The sequence below is a fragment of the Colias croceus genome, chromosome 19 (assembly GCF_905220415.1).
Source record: "Colias croceus chromosome 19, ilColCroc2.1".
In the NCBI taxonomy this organism is placed as follows: domain Eukaryota; kingdom Metazoa; phylum Arthropoda; class Insecta; order Lepidoptera; family Pieridae; genus Colias; species Colias croceus.
Genome location: NC_059555.1, coordinates 443,210 through 464,745, shown reverse-complemented (window position 1 = coordinate 464,745; position 21,536 = coordinate 443,210). Strand labels below are relative to the sequence as shown.

At 31.7% G+C, this 21,536-nt stretch overlaps 4 protein-coding genes across 4 annotated transcripts in view; 1 reads left to right on the top strand and 3 right to left on the bottom strand.

Moving 5' to 3' along the window:
- Nucleotides 1–1,184: 1,184 nt before the first annotated feature.
- On the bottom strand, nucleotides 1,185–2,985 carry LOC123700512. The gene is made up of 4 exons (XM_045647745.1): nucleotides 2,591–2,985; nucleotides 2,309–2,401; nucleotides 2,037–2,143; nucleotides 1,185–1,511 (listed from the first exon to the last, which is right to left on the bottom strand). Exons 1-4 carry the CDS (start codon nucleotides 2,786–2,788, stop codon nucleotides 1,430–1,432), a joined length of 480 nt encoding a protein of 159 aa, XP_045503701.1. The 5' UTR covers nucleotides 2,789–2,985; the 3' UTR covers nucleotides 1,185–1,429.
- Nucleotides 2,986–5,233: 2,248 nt separating this feature from the next.
- LOC123700511 (mitochondrial import inner membrane translocase subunit Tim22) lies at nucleotides 5,234–6,968 on the bottom strand. The gene is made up of 3 exons (XM_045647744.1): nucleotides 6,599–6,968; nucleotides 5,727–5,990; nucleotides 5,234–5,365 (listed from the first exon to the last, which is right to left on the bottom strand). Exons 1-3 carry the CDS (start codon nucleotides 6,825–6,827, stop codon nucleotides 5,283–5,285), a joined length of 576 nt encoding a protein of 191 aa, XP_045503700.1. The 5' UTR covers nucleotides 6,828–6,968; the 3' UTR covers nucleotides 5,234–5,282.
- A 282-nt stretch (nucleotides 6,969–7,250) lies between these two features.
- LOC123700273 lies at nucleotides 7,251–8,625 on the top strand. The gene is made up of 4 exons (XM_045647446.1): nucleotides 7,251–7,461; nucleotides 7,545–7,695; nucleotides 8,040–8,188; nucleotides 8,388–8,625. The coding sequence occupies exons 1-4, from the start codon at nucleotides 7,338–7,340 to the stop codon at nucleotides 8,522–8,524; spliced, it is 561 nt and encodes a 186-aa protein (XP_045503402.1). The 5' UTR covers nucleotides 7,251–7,337; the 3' UTR covers nucleotides 8,525–8,625.
- A 491-nt stretch (nucleotides 8,626–9,116) lies between these two features.
- The window catches only part of LOC123700031 (putative metabolite transport protein HI_1104), a 49,370-nt gene continuing 36,950 nt past the window's right edge, over nucleotides 9,117–21,536 (bottom strand). Inside the window, exons 3-11 of the mRNA XM_045647137.1 lie at nucleotides 20,175–20,298; nucleotides 15,272–15,415; nucleotides 14,579–14,861; nucleotides 13,607–13,712; nucleotides 12,934–13,059; nucleotides 11,855–11,993; nucleotides 11,092–11,231; nucleotides 10,523–10,720; nucleotides 9,117–10,056 (exon numbers count right to left, since the gene is read on the bottom strand). Of these exons, the coding sequence (XP_045503093.1) occupies nucleotides 9,905–10,056; nucleotides 10,523–10,720; nucleotides 11,092–11,231; nucleotides 11,855–11,993; nucleotides 12,934–13,059; nucleotides 13,607–13,712; nucleotides 14,579–14,861; nucleotides 15,272–15,415; nucleotides 20,175–20,298 (1,412 nt within the window). The 3' untranslated portion in view covers nucleotides 9,117–9,904. The remainder of the gene's footprint in view (nucleotides 10,057–10,522; nucleotides 10,721–11,091; nucleotides 11,232–11,854; nucleotides 11,994–12,933; nucleotides 13,060–13,606; nucleotides 13,713–14,578; nucleotides 14,862–15,271; nucleotides 15,416–20,174; nucleotides 20,299–21,536) is intronic.

Here is a 21,536-nt window from a genome sequence, read left to right as displayed (position 1 = left end):
TTGTCTCACTACGGAGTACGTGAATGCGTACGTTACTATGTTTGTGTGTTTGTGTGTGTGTGTGTGTGTGTGTGTGTGACAGTGTGTAGAATGTTTATGTAGATAATGGGGACAGGGGAACAGCTTTAACTACAAATTTGTTCGCATAGACCGCTTCTACGTCAGTTTATTTATGTATAAAAATAAGTATAAAATTACTCAAAAACCTTTAACTTTTTAAGGTGTGAGAAAAAATAGTTAAAAAAATGTTTTACGAAACTTAAATGAGTGATTTTAATCAGTCTCTCTTATTATTATAGACATAATCCTGTTATTATTTATGTCTGTTACAAAGTTTACTGTTCATTGGAACCTTACAATTTGATTAAGTACTGTTTAACAAGAGATTACAATATACATAATATTTCAAAGAAGTTTTCCATATGAAGATAACTACATTTGCAGAGAATTTATATTTTGCCTGGTGCTAAAAGAACTTTAATAAATAATTTGTGATATTCCATTTACATATTATTAGCATGTATATGTAATACTCGTTTTTAGTAAGATTGGACTACAGATTACACTACAGAACACAATTTGGAAAGCTTTTTGTTTCGATTTATCTTATATAAAAAATTCTCGTGTCACAATGTTAGTCTGCATACTCCTCCGAAACGGGTGGACCGATTCTCATGAAATTATCTGTGCATATAGGGTAAGTCTGAGAATCGGCCAACATCTATTTTTCATATGTACCACGGGCGAAGCCGGGGCGGACCGCTAGTAATAATATAAAGTTCAATTTTTATTTTAGAAGTTTTTAAAAGTTATTTTAGTTCTCTTAGCATCTGAATTTAAATACCATAAATAATATTATATTAGGAGATTAAACAAGTTTCTATAGCATAATAATTTTTGTGCATATGTCTATTATTTAATAGATAAATATCACTGAGCAAGGCATCAAAATAGGATACGATATGAGAACCTTATATTAAAATCAATAGAATATAAGCAGTCCGAGCTTCTGCTCCATGATGTAAGGAATCAACCTTATTGCGAAATAATGTTCATAATCGTACTAATATTATAAATGATGCATGCGTGTATGTTTGTTACACTTTCACGCAAATACTACTGAACCGATTACAATGAAATTTAGCACACATATAGAGGGATTCATATTAACACATAGGATAGGTTTTATCCCGGAAAACCCACGGGAACTATGCGAGTTTTCCTTTGAAAATGCGGGCGAAGCCGCGGGCGGAAATCTAGTTAAATCATAAATAGCAAAAGGTTGATTCCCTACAACAGTCAGTCACATATAGCACCAATCACATACAATACTTGACAAAAAGCTGTCATAGCGGTGGGTTGTGCGATATAATATAATATATTATAATATTATACTGGTATTATAATAATATACTGTGGTAATAAAGAGTTATTGGAAGAGTGCTCGAGGCCTCTTTTTAGCGAGCAGATGCCACGACTGTGTGATGCCTTTACGCCGTTTTGGAGACATTCTGGAACAAAAAAATAAATAATATACCCCAATAATAATATATACCTTCTCTTATTTTAATCGATACTAATATTATTAAGCTGTAGAGTTTGTATGTTTGTTTGAACGCGCTAATCTCAAGAATTACTGGTCCGATTTGTAAAATTATTTCAGTGTTGGATAGCCCATTTATCGGGGAAGGCTTTATATTATACGCTAAGACCAACAGAAGCGGAGCCACGCATTTTATGTTATCAAGGGCATATGGACGAAACATTATGCAGATTTGTAGTCTTTATACATTATATACATTATGTTGTTATGGTTCATTTATTAAAATGTTCAAAGGAAACGCCTTAATTCCTAATAAAATTTAACCGATTGACCACCGAACGGCCCAATCGGGCCACGACACAATAGATTTTCTATTGTGTCTGTGATTCCGGGGGCTGAGGGCTTAATGAAAATGGTCTTATTATACTGGTGAATTCTTAATATAGAATTTGAGGTGTGTATTCAAAATCATTTAAATAATTATTTAACTTACTCATGCTCGGGAGTGTTGGGCATGTATGGTGAGATCCTGAAGTCTCTGTTCCTCGGAGTTTCGATGCCAAAGGGACTGTACAGCTTGGTTGGACTGCGACCAAATAGCTGGAAAAATATACATTTATAAATAAACAGAAATAACTTTATGTTAAAAAGATAAGTTGTAAAGAATTTTTTATTTTAGAATAAAGTAATAATTATAAAATATATAGATAGGTCATACGAAATAATCAGATTAGTTCTTTTTTTTATGAAAATAATAATGGGTACCAATTTTTTCTTGGCAACAGGAGTAGTTGGTGTCCTGCACGGTGAAATAGGTTCAGCTAAACGATGCCTCCTTCGACCACTCAATCTGAAATGCTGTGAAAAATAGCTGCGTTCATGAAAATATTCACGCTGTGTTCTGCAAAGTCGATCTTTTATAATAAGGTTTGAGGACATGAAAACGTAATTTATCAACGCTATAAACAATTTTCCATTGAATATTTTCTCATGTTCATTCATAATCAACTTAATATCAAACAAAAACTACTGAAATTTAGGACTCACCTGCGAGAGATTTCCGAAAGTATTTCTCACACTTTTGAAGGTTTTCGATATTTTATCTGCACCCGATTGTAAGGCACGACGAGAATTTATAAAAGGCTTATTCTTAAATAAGTTTTTACTGTAACACCCATCTATATTTTTTAAACTATCCCTTGCGGGCGAATCAATACACGAGTCGTTAACAAAGGGATCCTTCATTTCGTTTTATTGTGCAAATCACTGTATTAAATCGATAAAAATGTATACGAATATATATACTGCGATATAACTGTTACGTATTAATATATAATATGCACTACTTTATTCATTATTCTAAAATATTAATACAAAATGAGACGCGGTGCATTCACACAGCATTTTCCGTTTTAGTCGTTATCTTTTTTTTAATTTTTCTAATCGACCGCGAACGGCGAAGCTCAACTGACAAGCTAAAGTTGCCTTACGTAAATAAAGATACCACAGACTATACAAATTATTGCACAGATTCTTCTTCTGCTTAGAGAAGCATGAGACGATAAGTTTAAAAATATTTTATTAATTATTTCAGTAAAAAATAAGAAACAAATACCTCATCTATTTTCTCTCCACAATCTATTTTTATTTAGAAGTCATGTTTTATAAATCTTTTTGAGAAGAAAGCTTTTTAGAGCGATAAATTCATAATTCAAATTGAAAAATATTTCATATCATTTTCTCCATCTGGATAGAAGTTCATTCACATTTTCACATTCACAGCTATTTACAGCCTGTATTTTGTAATTTGATTCTGCAAGGTTTTTATTTTTTAAGGCTGTGATTTTGTACAACAGCAACACTCGAAACATGTTCGAAATTCAAATACGAATTCGAATTGTCTTATATTTTATCTTTTAACACAGTCCTAATCTTAGATTACAAAATAAAGTACAGATGGAGCATGACAACCGCCCGTCACCCTTGTCAAAGAAAATACGAAATCAAAAACAAATACGTCGCTGCACCAGTGCTATAGCGCATATAGTGGCTGTTTTCCAATTACAGAGCATAATGCGACTCAGTGGCGCACAATGCCGAATTATGCTGATGCTTAATTGGAACGTGAAACGCACTACTTAGCAGGTTGCGCTAAGTTCAGTGTTGAAAAAAAAATCATAGAGTTAGCAATAACCTCATTAATGTGTAAATAAAGTGGTATACATAATAATTGGTTGAAAACTATTTACGGTTATTTTAAGTAATTTGGATTTTGATTACCTATTTCATAAACATTTTTTTCAATGTTTGTACCTTCATACATACTTATATTTATTTTTTTAACACAATTTGAATTAACTTTGATTATTTCGAAAAAACTACAATGAAACGAAAGCTTTAATTTTTTTTTCCAACAATTAATAATTACTAACGATAAATCGATTGCTCGCATCAATTCACGCGCATTACTTTGAAGAGTGCTCGATTGTGCGAAGCGTTGCTGTAGTTGGAACATTCAACGTTATGCATTATGCCGCATAATGCGCTCTAGTGCTGTAATTGGAAAACACGGTAAGTCATGCAATACGTCAAAAGGGTTTGCAATTTTAGTAAAAAAATGCCGTCTTGTGATAATAAAACGCTGTAAAATTTGTTCCCGAAAACAAAAAAAAAGATAAAACATCGTTTCACAGGTTTTCTGTAGATAATTTGGCTGATTTATTTCTTTATTACGAATAATAATTTTACAGATATGAAGGAATACAAAACTTCAACGTATGTTGCCAGTATTTTGAAAATGAATTTGCCATTTTTATTGGTAAAACGGTAAAATGGTTAAAAGATCTTCAGGGTAATGCTGTTGGATTTTTCGATCGTGAATGTGATTATTTGTATAGTGCACTAAAGGTTCATGATAATTATTAGATTATTTTAATAAGCATAATACATTATTTTGTTACTTTTATAAAGCTTAAAAACGTCATAGTCGTTTTCGCTAGCGATTTAATTTATGTGAACTCCATGATGGATATGATGAAAATAAAATGTCCCGTATTCTCGATTAAAAACTACCGCTATTCGTATTCATATATTATGAAAAATAAAAAATAATATAATTAATAATTATTATAGTTAATATTGAAACTTTTTTTATGTAATTTATTTAATAAAAAATTGAATACAATCATTTTATCCATATATAACTTTAGTAGGCAGCTACGTCTTTATGTAATAAAATAATTTAAATAAAAATTAAAACTTGACTTCTCATTTATGTACATATAGCCTACGTCACTACCGCCACTAACATAATAATTCAGATCGCAATGAAACCTCACAACTCAAAATCGGTCCAACGGTGCAGGTGCAGGTGCAGGGCGTGTCAAAGAAATATTATACATACATACATAAACTCGAAAAACATAACCCTCTTTTTTCCGTAGTCGGGGAAAAATTTGGGAAATTTTTCAATATCTGGCAACATTACACGCACACAGAAGCACCGTGTACGTACAGTGCAGCGGCGAAATGACAGCACACATAGCTTTATTGAAAATGACGATAAATTATTCGGTTTAGTTCGGCAACGCTCCATCTGTCTTTTATTTTGTAATCTAAGGTCCTAATGTCCTAATTATTTCAGTTTAAATTCACATTTCCCTCATAAATCTCAATGAAAATAATAAAAAATCAACTATATATACTTTATAATTTACATTAAAAACAACATTGTTTAATTCTATCGCTGATGCATGTAGTAGTCGATAACTGTGGAAAAGGCAGCAAAGCCAGCTGCTCCAAATATGCCTGCTTTTAATCCACCTAAAACAAAAAAAAAAGGTTTTTTAATGATTTTGTAATGTCAGAAGCCATTGATGGGTTAATATAAAGCCAATAATAAAAACTACAAATAAAATAGATTGTTTGATTAATCATACAATTTTCATTTCAATTCTTTCCATTTTCGTAATGATTGTAAATTTAATATTATAAAGAGGAAAGACTTTATTTTTGCGACAAAATCATTTTATTGCTAAAATTCGTAGCACATAGCTTGTGTTTCTAACTATAACAATAGTTTATTATGTAGTGTCTGACTAAATAACACTCATTTCAGTTTAGTCTCCATTTGCATAACAGCATTTTCTTTCAATGTTTAGTATGTAAGTACAAAATAACTGACCTCTCAGCCCTATAAGTCCTCCAGTCACACCGCCAGCGTACGTCCCATTCCTCCAATCAGACTTCCCTCTAGCGGTTTCTATACAACATTCCACACCGGAGAACACAGCGCCGAGTATAGCGAAGTTCTTAGCATAACTCAGCATGGACGTCTTCATCTCGCGGAGTATCTCTCGCGCGGTTTGGTTCTGTTGCGCCATCGGGTCCGTCATGTTCGGCATTAGGGAGGATGTGAATAGACCGACCGCGAGACCGAGACCATAGCCTGTAATTATTTTATTTGTTAAACTGACACTGTCTTACCACAAAAAACTTTAGACAGAGTTTAACTTTAAGCCCGAGTTCTCTTTAATCTGGTTTTGTCGTACTTCACATATACAACTATTAAAGTGACAGATCCCTGATTTAAAGTTAGACTGTGTTTAATTGTTTTGTGGTAAGACCAACAATATGTATATGTACATGATTGATTATTGATAAATAATAATACTTTGGGATATCACTACATAGTATAAAACAAAGTTGCTATTGTTGTCTGTTTCTTCATATTATATAATATTATGAAAGTTTAAATCTTTAAATGCCTATCAAATTAAAAATGAAATGAAAAGGACTTCAAATAATCCAAAATCGGCAATATATCATTAGCAGTAAACGCCGAATCGTATATAAACACAAATTTGATAATAATTCAGCTGAACTTTGCAGGTAAGAGCCAGTAAATCTATATTATGACATATAAGTGAATTCTTTGTCCACACACACAGTCCTGTTTTTTATTTGAAAAAAAAAAAGATATTTGATTCTTGAGAATGAATGAAAAGTTAGCGCTTTTCTACAGAGAACAGTCAATTAAATAAACAAAATACTAACCTATAATACAACTGGTCACTGATTTGAACGGGCAGCTCTCTATCGTGGATTCAATCATTTTCTCTTCATTTGTTTTAATAATAACCGGACCCAATACTCTTGGTATGATTATATTTTCCCGATATCGGTAGATATTTCCAACCAAATACTTCGCTAGGGAATCATAGTCGCTTTTCTGTGTGAAATTCACTAGATTTTGATCAACGGGTGGTTTTGTTAGTTCCGTCATTTTGCAGTCTCAATTGGAAATATGTTTTCTCTTTAACTTATGAACAAATCTTTAATTTTAATTTCGCATTATAGTTTTAACCTCAGGGAAATAAATTACAAGCACAAGCCCCACAGACATCCCCAGCTGATTTTGACACCACAGTTTTGACACTGACAGAAAAACTAATTAGAGTTTTTTCTTGTTCTTTTTTTTTTACGGCCAGTAGATAAGTCTATTTGCAGAAATTGAGTAAAGATAAGAAAACAAATCACACCAAATAATTTTATTGGAAAGAAATTAGGCGAAAAGTTAGAGGATACGAATATTTAACATAAGTGATTCTAGTTCTACTGTTTTTAGCTAAGGTTTTCACCATGTTTTCACAGGGTGATTATTGAGGGTGTCAACTTTCAAGTCTCAACTTGACAGTTGACAGTTCAATGTGTCGAATTCACATGTGTGCGGCATGTTTGTTTTGAAAACCAAAACTTGAACTTTTATTTATTTGGAGTTTAAATTTCTCTTGATATGTCGGACACCGATTCTTCTGAAGGCGAAGATCTATCTCGCTTTAGAGAAGCGGTAGACACTAGTTTTGTAAATTTAATTAACCAAAAAGTTAATACATCTAAATCTAGTATTCCCACAGCAGGTATATCAATATTGTGTTAAATATATTATAGTACAGTGATCCCAGCATGTATATTTATTATGTACTATTTATAAACATTTCAGAAATAAACCAGAAATCGGAGCGTTATTTAGAAGAAGCGAGCCATTATAATGATGTCAAAGTACCTTTGCCACTACAGAAAAAAATTGGCGATAAAATATCTAGTATTATTAACAAAAACATTAAGTTTGTAGATATAGAACCTAAAAAGCAGTAAGTTTATTTCAGTGTGCATAATATTTCAATAGATAACTACAATAAAATCTTCCTAATATTATAAATGCGAAAGTTTATGAGGATGTGTGTGTGTTTACTGTTTGTTACTCTTTCACGCAAATACTACTGAACCGATTACAATGAAGTTTAGCACACATATAGAGGGTAACATGGATTAACACGTAGGATACGTTTTATCCCGGAAATCCCACGGGAACGGGAACTATGCAGGTTTTTCTTTGAAAGCTAGTATTCTATCATAATATAACTACATACTATAACAACATAATATAACTAAAGAAGTCATCTTTACTATAAAAACACTGTTCCTTTTCTTTCAGCAAAAGAAAAATCAAAGGAGGGGTCAAACTGTTCAAAGATTCTGAAGGTTTCCTGTCATGTAATGAAGAAGAGGATACACATACAGAATCTCACAATAAAGAAGCAAAAAAACTTAAACAAAACAGGATGAAGGAAGATATAGATGAAGGTATATATCACTATCAGTAGGTATTTCTGTAACTCTTATAGTTATTCGCGAAGAAAGTGCGCGCATGTAGCGACGCAACTTCCTATAGAGTTGATGGGAGAGACAAAATAGTTGCGGAGACAAAAGTTGCTCTTGCGCGCTAGCTCTTATAGCTTAAATAGAATGTTATTTTTATAATAACAATATTTTTTTTTTTCAGATCAAATAAAGTCAGTGGTTGTAAGTGGAGAATATGTCTTATCCAAAGAAGAGACTAAATGTTGGAAGTCTCGGCGAAAGGAAAAAGTGTTTAAATATAAGTCTAACGGTAAAGGTGTACTAGTTGCAGTTGATTAGATTAGCACTCTGTATGTTCGTGTGGATCTAAGGAAATAAAAATTGTAATACAAATAATGTAAACTTGCATAAATGTAATGTAGAAATGATCACAATGAATTTAAAATATTTCTTTACATAAGCTTCTCCATTTAAGATTATGAATGTTCGGGACCTCAATGATTAAGAATTATTTTTTTATTATCAAAATGGGTTCAAAAGTAAAATATGTGTAAAATGTTACTCATGTTTATGAATGCATTTGCAAGTAAAAATATTTACTATTGTATAATACATAATATAATATAAATATCTAATAAACATACCTCAAGCTATGTTTGTCTTTTTATTCTCTTCACCTTGGTATACTATTTTTTATTTAAAAAAGAAGTTTCTTTGTCCTCATTTTTTGTTATAAATTCATTAATTGTTTATACTGAATATCTGCATAAAACAGTGAATTAATTATAAATTTAATATAATGTATGGGGAGGTATTAAAATAAAAATCAGTATTTTAGTATATAATTTATTTACAAAATTAATCTTAACAATAAATATGTACAGTGTATCACAAAGAACTGCTTTTTCTTGTAACAATATTTAGGGCAAGAATTGTAATATTTTGTTTTATGAAAATCTGAAGTAAAAAAAATCATATCAGTGTTTCCAGATTGTTTTGGTTGGAAATTGAAAATTTAGATTCTTTGGTGAGAAAATTTTAAATAGCTAAATGTACTCACTGGAAGATGTAGGGTTACTCAATACTCATTTATATGAATTAGGTACCTATAAATTAATTTTAACAATTAATTACGATTTGGAAACAATATTATTGGCACTTTAATTGATTTTCTTCAAGATTTTAGTTATGGTTTTTGGAAATAAAAGAGGGCATTTTGTTAGTTACACATTTGGGTTTTGGGGCTTTATATTTAATTCAAGGAATATCCTATTTAAATACTAAATTTACTAGGCGACACATGTTTAAGTTGAGACTAATCCATTATTCTCAGATCTATATATAAGCCCCTGAACAATATATATGTGATTCGAACAACACTAAAATTTTGGAATAAATATAAACAACTAAAACTATAACAACATTGAACATTAAATACTAGTTAACCTAAATCTTATAAATTAAATAAAGGAACGGTGTAATATCACTTCGTATTCATTTCCTTTGAAAGACTACAATTATTTCGTTTGAAAATTGAAATCTTTTACAGATTACGAACTTTCAATTTAAAATACGCGCCATGTCATGACAGCTGTCAAACTGAACGTCCACAGATAAACGATATCACACAGATAATCTCCACAACGGTAGAAGCAACCTCATATCAGTCGATTTATTTGTCTGGCAAGAATATTGATTGCCATATTATAATTTTATTTTCTACAATCGCGCGTTTTGCACTGTCGCGGTCGGCCTGTTGCGGGTTTCGTCGTGAATGTAAGCTCTGTTGTCTTGACCGTCTGTTTTGTTGTCTTCTTCCTTCTCTACAGGTCCGTCCATGAAGAACATTGTTAAGAAGAATAGAATAGCACCTGTAATGAGAAATAATATTATTGTATATAACGTATAAAAATACTTGTACCTAAACTTGGCAATGCCTTGGATTAACAGATAATTTATATCGGAGATAAATTCCGAGATACTTTTTCTTTTAACCTACTTTTTGTGTACATTATTCGTACATTTATTACAATTAAATAAATATAACATTGGTATTCGATAAGATAATTATTGCAGTGTATTTACTATTTTTAAACAATTGATGATGACTAAACATTTCGAGTTAATCTTATTAAAAATACATAATTATATAAAACAGGCACGTCGGCGATATATTAAGCTTTTGCCTTTTATACCTGTATGCTTAGCCTGTATACATGTAAGTTTATATTACCTATGTAACCGACTCCGAATTTTACCCACTAAACGTATATTATCTTTAATTGAATCTAGTTAGAAATAATTTATCAAGGATTATTATAAAACCCATAGACTCACTTATGGCATAGAATCCCGCGTAGAAGATCATGATCGCCTCTCTATAGCCTATGGCCTTTGACACCGGGTCCACCAATATGGGCAAGTTCCCGCCAACATTGTTCATGACGAACAGAAACACGCCCACGGTTGTTGAACGAACCGACAATGGTACTATCTCCACGAGGATCGCGAATAGAATACCGAACCACATTTCAGCTGAAAAATAATTGTTTTTATTAATACAAAATAAATTTTTATAGCAAAACAATATACAATAACAAAAAGAACGTGTGTGCCGAGCAAACGTGTCAGAAGTGAAACTTCTTTGGCTAGATACAACGATGCCAAAATCGTCACCTTACTCCATGACGTGACGGCATTTCCATGACGTGACCTTGAAATTTTACTCTCAACATGCATAGGTAATAGAAGTTTCACTTCTGACACGTGCCCTCGATTTCTGTGTATCTACAGCAATAATGGTTGTTTATGTTGCATATATCTAATATATGTTGGTAATTAAAATAAATCAATGAATAACAGCTAAGGAACAAAGCAGTGTCGGCAATAAATAAAAAAACAATTACCAAAGAAATAGGAGAAGGCCAATGTGATCATAGCCCAGAGTGGACCAAAGACAACAGAACCGAACGCGGGAAGTGTTGCGATGAGCTGCGACAGCGCGAGCACTAACACGCGGGAACGGACGCCCATGCGGGATACGAATCTGTAAGGGATAATTAGTTTAATTACATATAAATATTTAGTAATTTATATAATTGTATACTGTGTTCTCGTACAAATATATTATGAAATGAAATGAATGTATTTATTGCCACAATAATTTGCATACAAAGAAACTTAAATCTACTTAACCTAATAACAAAATTGAAAAGAAAAAATAAAAATAAAAAATATATTCTATATTATTCTAATTATGTATTATCAATTATTAAAAAACAGAATCTTTATATTATTATGAGACTAGTCTAATCTATCTGTAAGTATGAATTCAGATTCTTATTTCAGAATGTGAATTGCGGTAGCGTGCCTCACACTGCACACATAATATCTTCAAATTAAAAAAAGAGACACAACAAGCCCTCATAATTTTATTAATTATTGATATTGTATAGAAAGATTAAAAATTTTCGGTTCACAATTCAGAACGCACGTCAGAAACATTATGTCTGATCGATCTGAAAAATCAAGAATCTGAAAAATTTGGAACAATGCAATTCTGTTTTTTCCGAATTTATTCATTCCGACTTTTCCGCCGGAATTTCTTTACATATTAAAAAAAATACTTTTTATTAATCTAAATTACCATTAATAACAAAAACAACATACTTATCCGAAACAACACCGCCAGCAACAACACCAATGGAGCCAATCCCAACAGTGACAGCGAACAGCCACCAGCCCAGGTCCACGTCCGGGAAGTAGTCGCGGTAGTACAGGTCCGCGTTGTACGCGAAACACATACCACCTGGGATATTATAATATGTTAAAATAGTGTATGAAAAATTATTAAAAATGTTGAAAAAATTGGAACAAGGTATTTTTTTTAAAGTTGATACATATATGCATCTGAGTTATTATACTGTGTTATTATTCTGTGGTCTAGTGAAGATTTCTCGCCATTTTCTGACGTCGTTAATTCAAATTTCAAACATATATATTATAGCAATAATGATTTTGAATAATTGTGTGTTTCTTCTATAATAACGATTTTATTTATATTTTATGTGAAAATCAGGAAATACTGATACCGATAAAATATGTATTTCTTGTTTTATTACAATCAACGTATTGAAGCGGGAGATTATTATTAGTTTGATAGGACAGTGCCAGTCGTTTGTAATCAATCAATTTAAGAAAAACTGCAAAGCAATAAAAATGATTGCGTATTTAAAAGATATGATGTAATTATAAATAGTATCTACTGAGTATATTAAACTATTTTTAATTCTAATCATATTATAGTGCAAAAGATGTTAACCCTCTATTGCATACGTATGTTAAGACTTTATGAGACAAGAGTTGTTATAATATCTGAAGTCTGAACCTATCAAATAGAATGGAATCATAGTTTCTGTCAGAAACATAAAAAAGTTATTACCTTAAAAAAAACAAATTAACAACATTCGTTTTAATTAATAATAACTTCCAGATGAAAATTCGAATAATGATCCGTTTTTATATTCTATCTATACTAATATTATAAAGCTGAAGATTGTTTGTTTGTTTGTTTGAACGCGCTTATCTCAGGAACTACTGGACCGATTTGAAAAATTCTTTGTGTAAAATAGCCCATTTATCGAGGAAGGCTATAATATATTATTATCATTACGCTAAGACCAACAGGAGCAGCGCTAAGTGGATGAAACCGCGAAGCGCAGCTAGTTAAAAATAAAATAATAACTTACCACAATGTCTGATAGAAGCAGCCAGACACAGAAGAATTATTCTGGGCTGAACAATCACGTGCCAGATTGTCACTTGCGGCATCTTTTTGCCAGACTCCAAGCTGTCGGATTTAGCATTGCCTGTTCCTGGATGAACAAAGAAAATTATGAAAAACTATTGTTAATTATATAAATGTAGAGAAATGTTATATTTTTGTGCTTTCTATTGATATTTTTTTTAACGTTTGAGTGCGTGGTTTGGTAACGTGTTCGTAAAGTAAAAGTCAGTGTTTTCTTCTAAGATGATACTGCAATTTATTCATATCGTAAAATCGCCAAAAACTTTATTAACAAAGTAATTTATTCACTTACTCTCCTTCAATATCTAATTTACCTATTAACAACTTACTTATTACTAACTACCTGTTCAAATTGATATTTTTGGTTTTATGGCATTCAGATGCTTATATAAATTTATAAAGAATAGTAGAATAAATTCGATCACTCTGGCGGGTCACGACGGGTGGCTGAGTTGGTCAAGCGTCCTTATTGCCGTGAAAGGATGCGGGTACGAGTCCCGCCTCGTGATCGAATTTTTTCTATTCTTTATAAATTTATACTAACTACTTACCTACTAACTACAAACTAACTACTTACTACGTGCTTACTACCTACAAACTACTACACAACGTACCTTCCTCCCCAATGGTGGTCCTCTCCGGCTCGCGGAGGGTGAGGAAGGTGAGGGCCGCTATCACCACGCCCACGATACCAGCGCTGTAGTAACAGAGCCTCCAACTCTGAAATACCATAATTTGTTCATATTTTCTGTTAAATTATTATAAAAACGGCCTATGACATTTTACCTCACGGAAAAATCTCCCTAATGGTGAAGTAACTTTTAAAAACATCAAAGAATAAAATTTTAAATCCCATAAAATTGATCTACATAAATAAGTAAAATTATTTGTTGAAGGTTGCTTAAATATACAATATAGATAGCCTTTCTCGTACACAACACAAAGTAAAAATAATTATTCAATTTGGACCAGTACTTCATTCAAATCAAATCAAATCAAAAAAATCTTGCACCTGCAGAAAGCTACATAATTCCTGAAATAAATAGGTTGCTTTTTAAGTTTCCCGACTAAACGACGAACTTTCTTTTTTATTTTAGTTTATAAAATACTTATCTAACTAAAACAAACACTTAAAGTCTTGTCATGATGAATCGTACAAATGTTATTTGTGCATAAGAATAACATGATAAAATTTAACAAATTATTAACCGTGCAGTTGTTTGTTTTTAAGTAAAATTAATCTAAATCGGAGAATTATCTTTTTGGGTCTCGTTACTAAACTACGAAAGAAATAAATAATAATATCAGTCAATTTTTCAAATATCACATCACCGCTTTACATCAGACGGGATAGTGGTCAAACGTCTGCAATACTGAAAATTTTCTATCAGAATCTAAGCAATTGTTGTCTGGTAAACCTATGTATAAACCACATATATGTATAAACGATCAATATATATCGTTTCTGTCATTTAAATTATCTTTGAACGATACTCTAACCCTCACACATACACACACTTAGTCCCACCTATAAAAAATATCAAACTCAGAATTTATATATAGTTATATCTTCAAAATAAACTTACCAATCCCCAAGCGTTCAAATCGGGAACGTATCTGCCAACCGGGAACGCGATCCCGTATCCCCCATAGATCCCCCAGTTGAATATCGACAGTACTAGCGCTCTTTGATGTTCCGGGAACAGATCTGTGAGGATGCCCGTGGCTAGAGGATTGCATCCTGATTCTCCCGCCGCCATTATCATGCGGAGTATCACGAGATGCCAGTACTCAGAGACGGTGCCCATCAAGAGGATCGCGATCACGAATACTAGGGTACAGAAGGATAAGATCCGGGCACGGTTGTATCTGGAAATGATTTGTTTTGTGAATATTACTTGTATAAAGAAGAGTTTTAGCAAGTAAAATCAATCTATGTAGGCTGCTGCGCACGAAGTTGGCTAACTATACTTATCATTTCACTTATAATTTTTAAGATTGTTAAAATTTTTATTCTGAACATTCGCGTCAAATCTATTTAAATCAAACGATACATTTTACAAACTTTTTAAATGTTACGGATATTGATACATATACATATAGAGTATAGACGGTTAAACAAACTTACTATTAAATAACATATATATTAGTTAATATTCAAACATCAACTATCATCAACAATTTACAATTACAATCTATTATAGAGCATTCCATATGTCCATAACCAATTTTAAAGCTATATAACTAAAAAAACCCTTAAAATAGTTCCTCCAACATACTTATCAGCCACGACTCCTAGCACCACGCCGACCACAGTGAACACGGCCATAAAGGCGGGCCCGGCGAGCACCTGGTAGTCGATCCCGAGGCCGTTGTAGCCCCACTCGCAGTACCGCGTGCCGTTTAGGGTTAAGGTTTCGCATCTGGAAGTTATGATAGACAGATATGAAAAATATGCAAAAACCTAAATCGTCGTAACTGAAATAAATTTAGGATTAGGTCATCATCCGGAGAGCAAATAAAAAAATAATCAAAATTGATTCACCCAGGTCGAAAGTTTTGTGATAAAGAAAAGAAACAGTCGAATTGAAAAACTCTTACTTTTTTGAAATACAGACAGACGGCTATTGCTTGAATGTAAGAAGCGGGTTCGAAGCGTTTTCGATTTTTTTTTATTCCTTAAATTTATAAGGAACTAGGTTTCCGCCCGCGGCTTCGCCCGCGCAGTCAAAGAAAAACCCGCATAGTTCCCGTTCCCGTGGGATTTTCGGGATTGCGTCATTTTCCCGGGATAAAAAGTAGCCTATGTCCTTTCTCGGGTTTCATGAAAATTGGTTCAGTAGTTTAGGCGTGATTGAGTAACAGACAGACAGACAGAGTTACTTTCGCATTTATAATATTAGTAAGGATTTAAATATATAATTTATAAGTATTTCTAAAGAATTTGTTTGCCATAAAAAACTAAAAATATAAATTCAGACACAATTCAGTGAAATTCATATGCTAAATCTGTCTCTATTTGAGAATAAGATATTTCCAAAACAAAATTTATTTGATGAAACTAATAAGCACACAAAAGTAATACCTTCAGTGCAAAACATGAACGTTTTTGCACAGTCAGGTAAAAAGAAAAACACAGGAGATTGTGTCCTTGAAGCTATTTCAAATTAAATTGACAATGACATGCGGTAATAAATAGCGTAATGATTACAATTAGATTTATTTAACACTCATTTTATGGTCATTTGTAGCGTAATTAGATACATGTCTTCAGATTTAATTTATGTGGCGCTAATGGCTAGTGAAGCTTTTATTTTCTAGATGATAAGCACTTTGATAAACGAAATGTAGGTACCTATTTGTATAGATTAGATAATTTTTAGGATAGAGGCTTCAATTAACTTCATATTACAATCAATAGAAAGAGAACATCAAAGAATGTACTAGTACCTACATATTAACTCAATGCTAGAATGTGAAAAAAAAATACAATTCAATTTAAGTACGGACATAGTTATTTTATGCATAGGTCAGCTGGCTATTTAATTAATAAGAATTTGGCTTGAAGCATATTAAAATAAATTGCTTTTTTCAGTAATAGATATTATTAACAACTTACAACCTGGCTAATGGTTTATTGTTTAATTTATTTACAAAAAATAAAATAAAAAAACTTTATAAGTTTATAAATATAATTAACTAGCGGTCCGCCCCGGCTTCGCCCGTGGTACATATTAACGTTTTCTCTACATAAGAACCATCCTCGTACTTCAAGGAATATAATAAAAAAAGAATTATCGAAATCGGTTCAGCCGTTCTCGAGTTATGGAATTACAACGAAAAGTGGCATTGATTTTTATATATTAGATTAAGTATTGTTAACATGCGCTCAAATGATATAAGAAGAATGTTTTTAAAACATTTTTATGCAGTTTTAAAATATAACTTTAGGCCAGTACGGGTCACTTTTAATAATTATTAATTAAAAAAACATCAAGTCAGGGTTAAGACTAGGCCACAGATAATTTAATACCACAGTATAAAAATTAAAAGTATAATCTTTAGTCTGTGATAATATTATATTAGTACTAGGTTATTTAGAGTTAAATGAGTAATGACTGGCTAAGTTATTATTAATCGTATCTTCATTGGTTCGATGTTGATTTGTTTCAAGATAAATGAGTATCGTGCGAAAGTTCAAACAACAATTATTTACAATTGAACAAGGCTAATGTCAAGACTAAGATACGGTTAATGATTTTAATTGCATGTTTTAATATTTCACGTCAATTCAGCTGAGTTTTTAGATAAAATAATCTTGCGCAAAATACAACATTTTATTGAAAACCTGTAAGTTTTGCAGGAATTCAGGTCTGGAATAAGTAACTAGACTTACAATGATTTTTTAAAATGAAGGTGTCATTTTAATATGCTATTTGTACTTAATATACTTTCGTATAAAACTAAAGTTAAAGTTTTTTTTATGTATTTGTGAATCATGTTGTTTAAAATAAAGCTGAAGAGTTTGTTTGAACGTGCTAATCACAGGAACCGATCCGATTTTAAAAATTCTTTCGGTTTCAGATAGCTCATTTATCGAGGAAGGTTGCTATATATTTATATATTATCATCACACTAAGACCAAAAGGAGCGGAGCAATGCGGGTAAAACCGCGAGGCACAGCTAGTGTAAAATAAATATAAATAAAAAACGGTTGAAGTACCATAAAATAAAATAAAAAAGTGTACGTGTACTAGTGTACACACGTAAGAAGTGAAACTTCTTTATGCCCTTATTTTTCAAAAAATACCTAATTTACTGTATGCAACATTACAGAAATACGACGTATTTCTGTAATGTTGCTGTAACTATATGCAACATTACAGAAATACGTCGAATCACGCGTGGTAGGGATAAGAAAAAGATGGCGCGTAACGGAAAATGTCACGCGTAACGAAAAAATGTTACGCTAAATTTTTTTCCAACCTCGATAAAGAAGTTTCACTTCATATCATGTTTTCACGAAAAACATTTCTATCCTAATACATAAAGAATATCATAGATGCACTCTCTTATCAGGAAATCTATCTTACATTGAGATGCCAACAATATAAAACACTGGTATCTATTTCACAGTGCATTTCTTCCGGTTCATATACGGTAGCGTAATTTTAACACTACCATAAGTATATTCATATTGTTGTGACTAATACATAGTTGAAATTACTTGGAAATTAATAAGTTATAAATAATAAGGCGTTCATATAATGTTTATGGATTGGTAGGTAATTATATTTCCTATGGAGAGTTCGGTTTTAATTGGAGCTTTTTTTGTCTAACGACGAGAGGCAGGCAGTTTTTGTGTTCATTTGTTATATTATATTAGCTGTGCCGCGCGGTTTCACCCGCGTGGCTCCGCTCCTGTTGGTCCTAGCGCACTGATATGTTTAAATAGCCTTCCTCGATAGATGGGCTATCTAACACTGAAAGAATTTTTCAAATCGAACGAGTAGTTCCTGAGATTAGCGCGTTCAAAAAAACAAACAAATAAACTCTTCAGCTTTATAATATTATAGTAATTAGTATAGATATTTATGATTTGAATTGTTGAGAATTACGAAGAATTAAAATTATTTGATTAATTATTATTTATCCTAATTTTGAGTTTGATTCAATTAAGTAGGTACATATTTGCAAATTACAAATTTTCAAAAGTTACTACTCGATACATTTTACTATAAAGTACGTCTTGTAATAAACATTATTATATACAAAAGTGCATAGGTTAGGTAATTGATTCTATATAATAAGGAAGTATGAAAATATGATACAGAAAACTACAGCATCTCTTGGTATTTGTTCGCGTAATCAACCAATTAACGATCTCAATGATATCACTCGTCTTTATTTATCTTAAAAGTTGAAAAACTTACGTATATGGCCACGTACACAAAATGTTATTTTAGTGGTCTTAGATGATTGACCATTATTAGATAAATATTGAATCCTTTTTAAATCTTAAAGTTTTGTAAGTTGTTAGCGTATTTATAATGGATGCCAAGTAGAAGTGTGGTTATGTGACTGTGATACATTAATTTACATGTTGACGTGTACACATCTACCCGCGAAAAAAAGGGGGCTTCTTCCGCTTCTTTATCGGGGTTAGAAAAAAATGTAATGTAACATTTTTTCGTTACGCGTGACATTTTTCCGTTACGCGCCATCTTTTTCTCATCCCTACCACGCGTGATTCGACGTATTTCTGTAAAGTTGCATATAGTAAATTATTTTTTGAAAAATTAAGGTGTATACGCACACATTTTTTTTAAGTTTATACGATCTCATTTTCATCACCCAAAAATAAAACTAAAACATTTGACTACGTAAGAAAAGACGACCCACATGCCATTGCGTCTAAATATTTAACTCTTGCCCATAACAGAGGTCTAAAAATGGCGGTTTATATCTTTTATGTTAGACGAAATATTGTTATTATTAACTTTATAAATAATATCTTGTTTCACAAGGCACTTCCGTATGTAAATTTAGTTTCAATCGTAGATAATTTTAATTGAAATCGTAATTGCTATGGACGATCGGGTTTTATGAATTATTGATATTATTTATATATATTTCCTGAACATGCTTTACTAATTTCTGTGGTACTATATGGTAGGTATACCTATGTTATATAATATTATGTTAAATAATAAAATTAGTATGCATGTAAATCACGGAAGTTGATACATAAATTCATAATTAATACGCAGTTATAAATTATGTTTCCTTATCTATGTTGTTGTTTATTTTCTGCGTTTTATTGTTTTGGATTTTGACTATGAATAAAAGAATCATAAATATGTGTGGCTTTTAAAAATGTAGAAACTGATTGTGATTAAAATATTGTTTTTATTTCGTCAGGCTCATTAACATATAAAAGAGTCAGCGACGTCAAACCATAAGTGTTAGGTCACTACCAAAAATTCAGCTAAATTAAAAAAAAAACATTTTTTCCTCGAGACTTATATGTAATACAGAAAATAACTAACGATAATTTAATAAATAGCATACCGTCTGTTAACAACTCCACTTTAGCAGAATCCGTCCTTACTACGAACCTACCGCAATTTCCTACTGAAATTGTCATTCTAGAACTGAAAGTAGAAGAAAAAAAGAACTTACATTTCGCTAGAGTTGACTTTCTCGCAGATAACTGGCAACTGACTGAGGTGCAAATGTGTTGCGTTCAACTGACATGACTTGTCACCATAGTGCAAGACTTCTGCAGTTACTTTTGATGTTGTTCCTGTAAGGAAAGTAAGGTTAAATAATAAAAGAGATATAGAAAGGAGAAATAGAAACATTTAAAAATTATAACGTTTAAATTTTACCCTTTTAATAGGTGAAGTCTTGGTGAAGTAGACTTTTCTTGTGTGTTGTCTGACAGGATCAATTTGATTCAATCGAATATTTTTAAAAAATCATATTAAAAACTAGCTGTGCTACGCGGTTTCACCCGCATTGCTCTGCTACTGTTGGTCTTAGCGTCATGATATATAAGCGGAGCCTAGCATACCCCGATAAATGGACAATCTAACACTGAAAGATTTTTTGAAAATGGACCAGTATTTCCTGAGATTAGAGCGTTCAAATAAACAAACTTTTCAGCTTTATAATATTAGTATAGATTACATTGAAATTTGTTTTATTACATTATACTTAACTAACGCACTCAATTATATGCCAAAGATAACATTCCGTTTTAAAACTACAAACAACAGACAATTTTTTCTATTATTAAATCATTAAAAGTTAATTAAACTATCCCAAAACGAAGGCCGATACTTTCCTTTTTTTTTACTACATTTACTTTTTTACTTTGTATATTTACTTTGAAAGGCATCTAATATAATTCCTAAACGAATGCGCGTTTCAAGGGCGGGCAAAGTCAAGGTTGAGCCGCAAAAAGTTATGTGTTGCCTGATTGATTGATTCTGTGTTATTTTAAGAACACTTAATCTGCTGTGAAGTTTGAATGATATATTTTGAAGTGACGAATTCGTAAGCCTACCAGAGTAGGTATAGGCTTCAACGCGTAGTTTTTTTATTTGGTACTAAATTAAGTAATATACTAATAATAAAGTATTATATAATATAATTGGTATGTTTATTTTCATACTTATATCGTACTTTGTAGGATTATATACTTTACATGGGAAATAAGAAATTTACATGAGATAATGGAACGACCGAAGACTTTGGCAGAAGCTAATGGAAGTCAGAACCATCAGAACTTACGCTTTCTTTATGTATCTATATTATTGCGAGACATATTTTATCAATGAATAAACAATATTTTCCCGTGTTTTCCTCAAGATTCGCACTAAAACATAAACTGTTCTAACGAGTAAATTCTTTGGTACCAGACGGTTTTTCTCGGAACCTATGTGTAAGGAATTTATTTAGAATCGTCAAGTCAATCTAAGTCAATCGGTCAAGGTGTAACGTATGTCGAAAAATAACGTAGTCATTTGCAAATCAAGT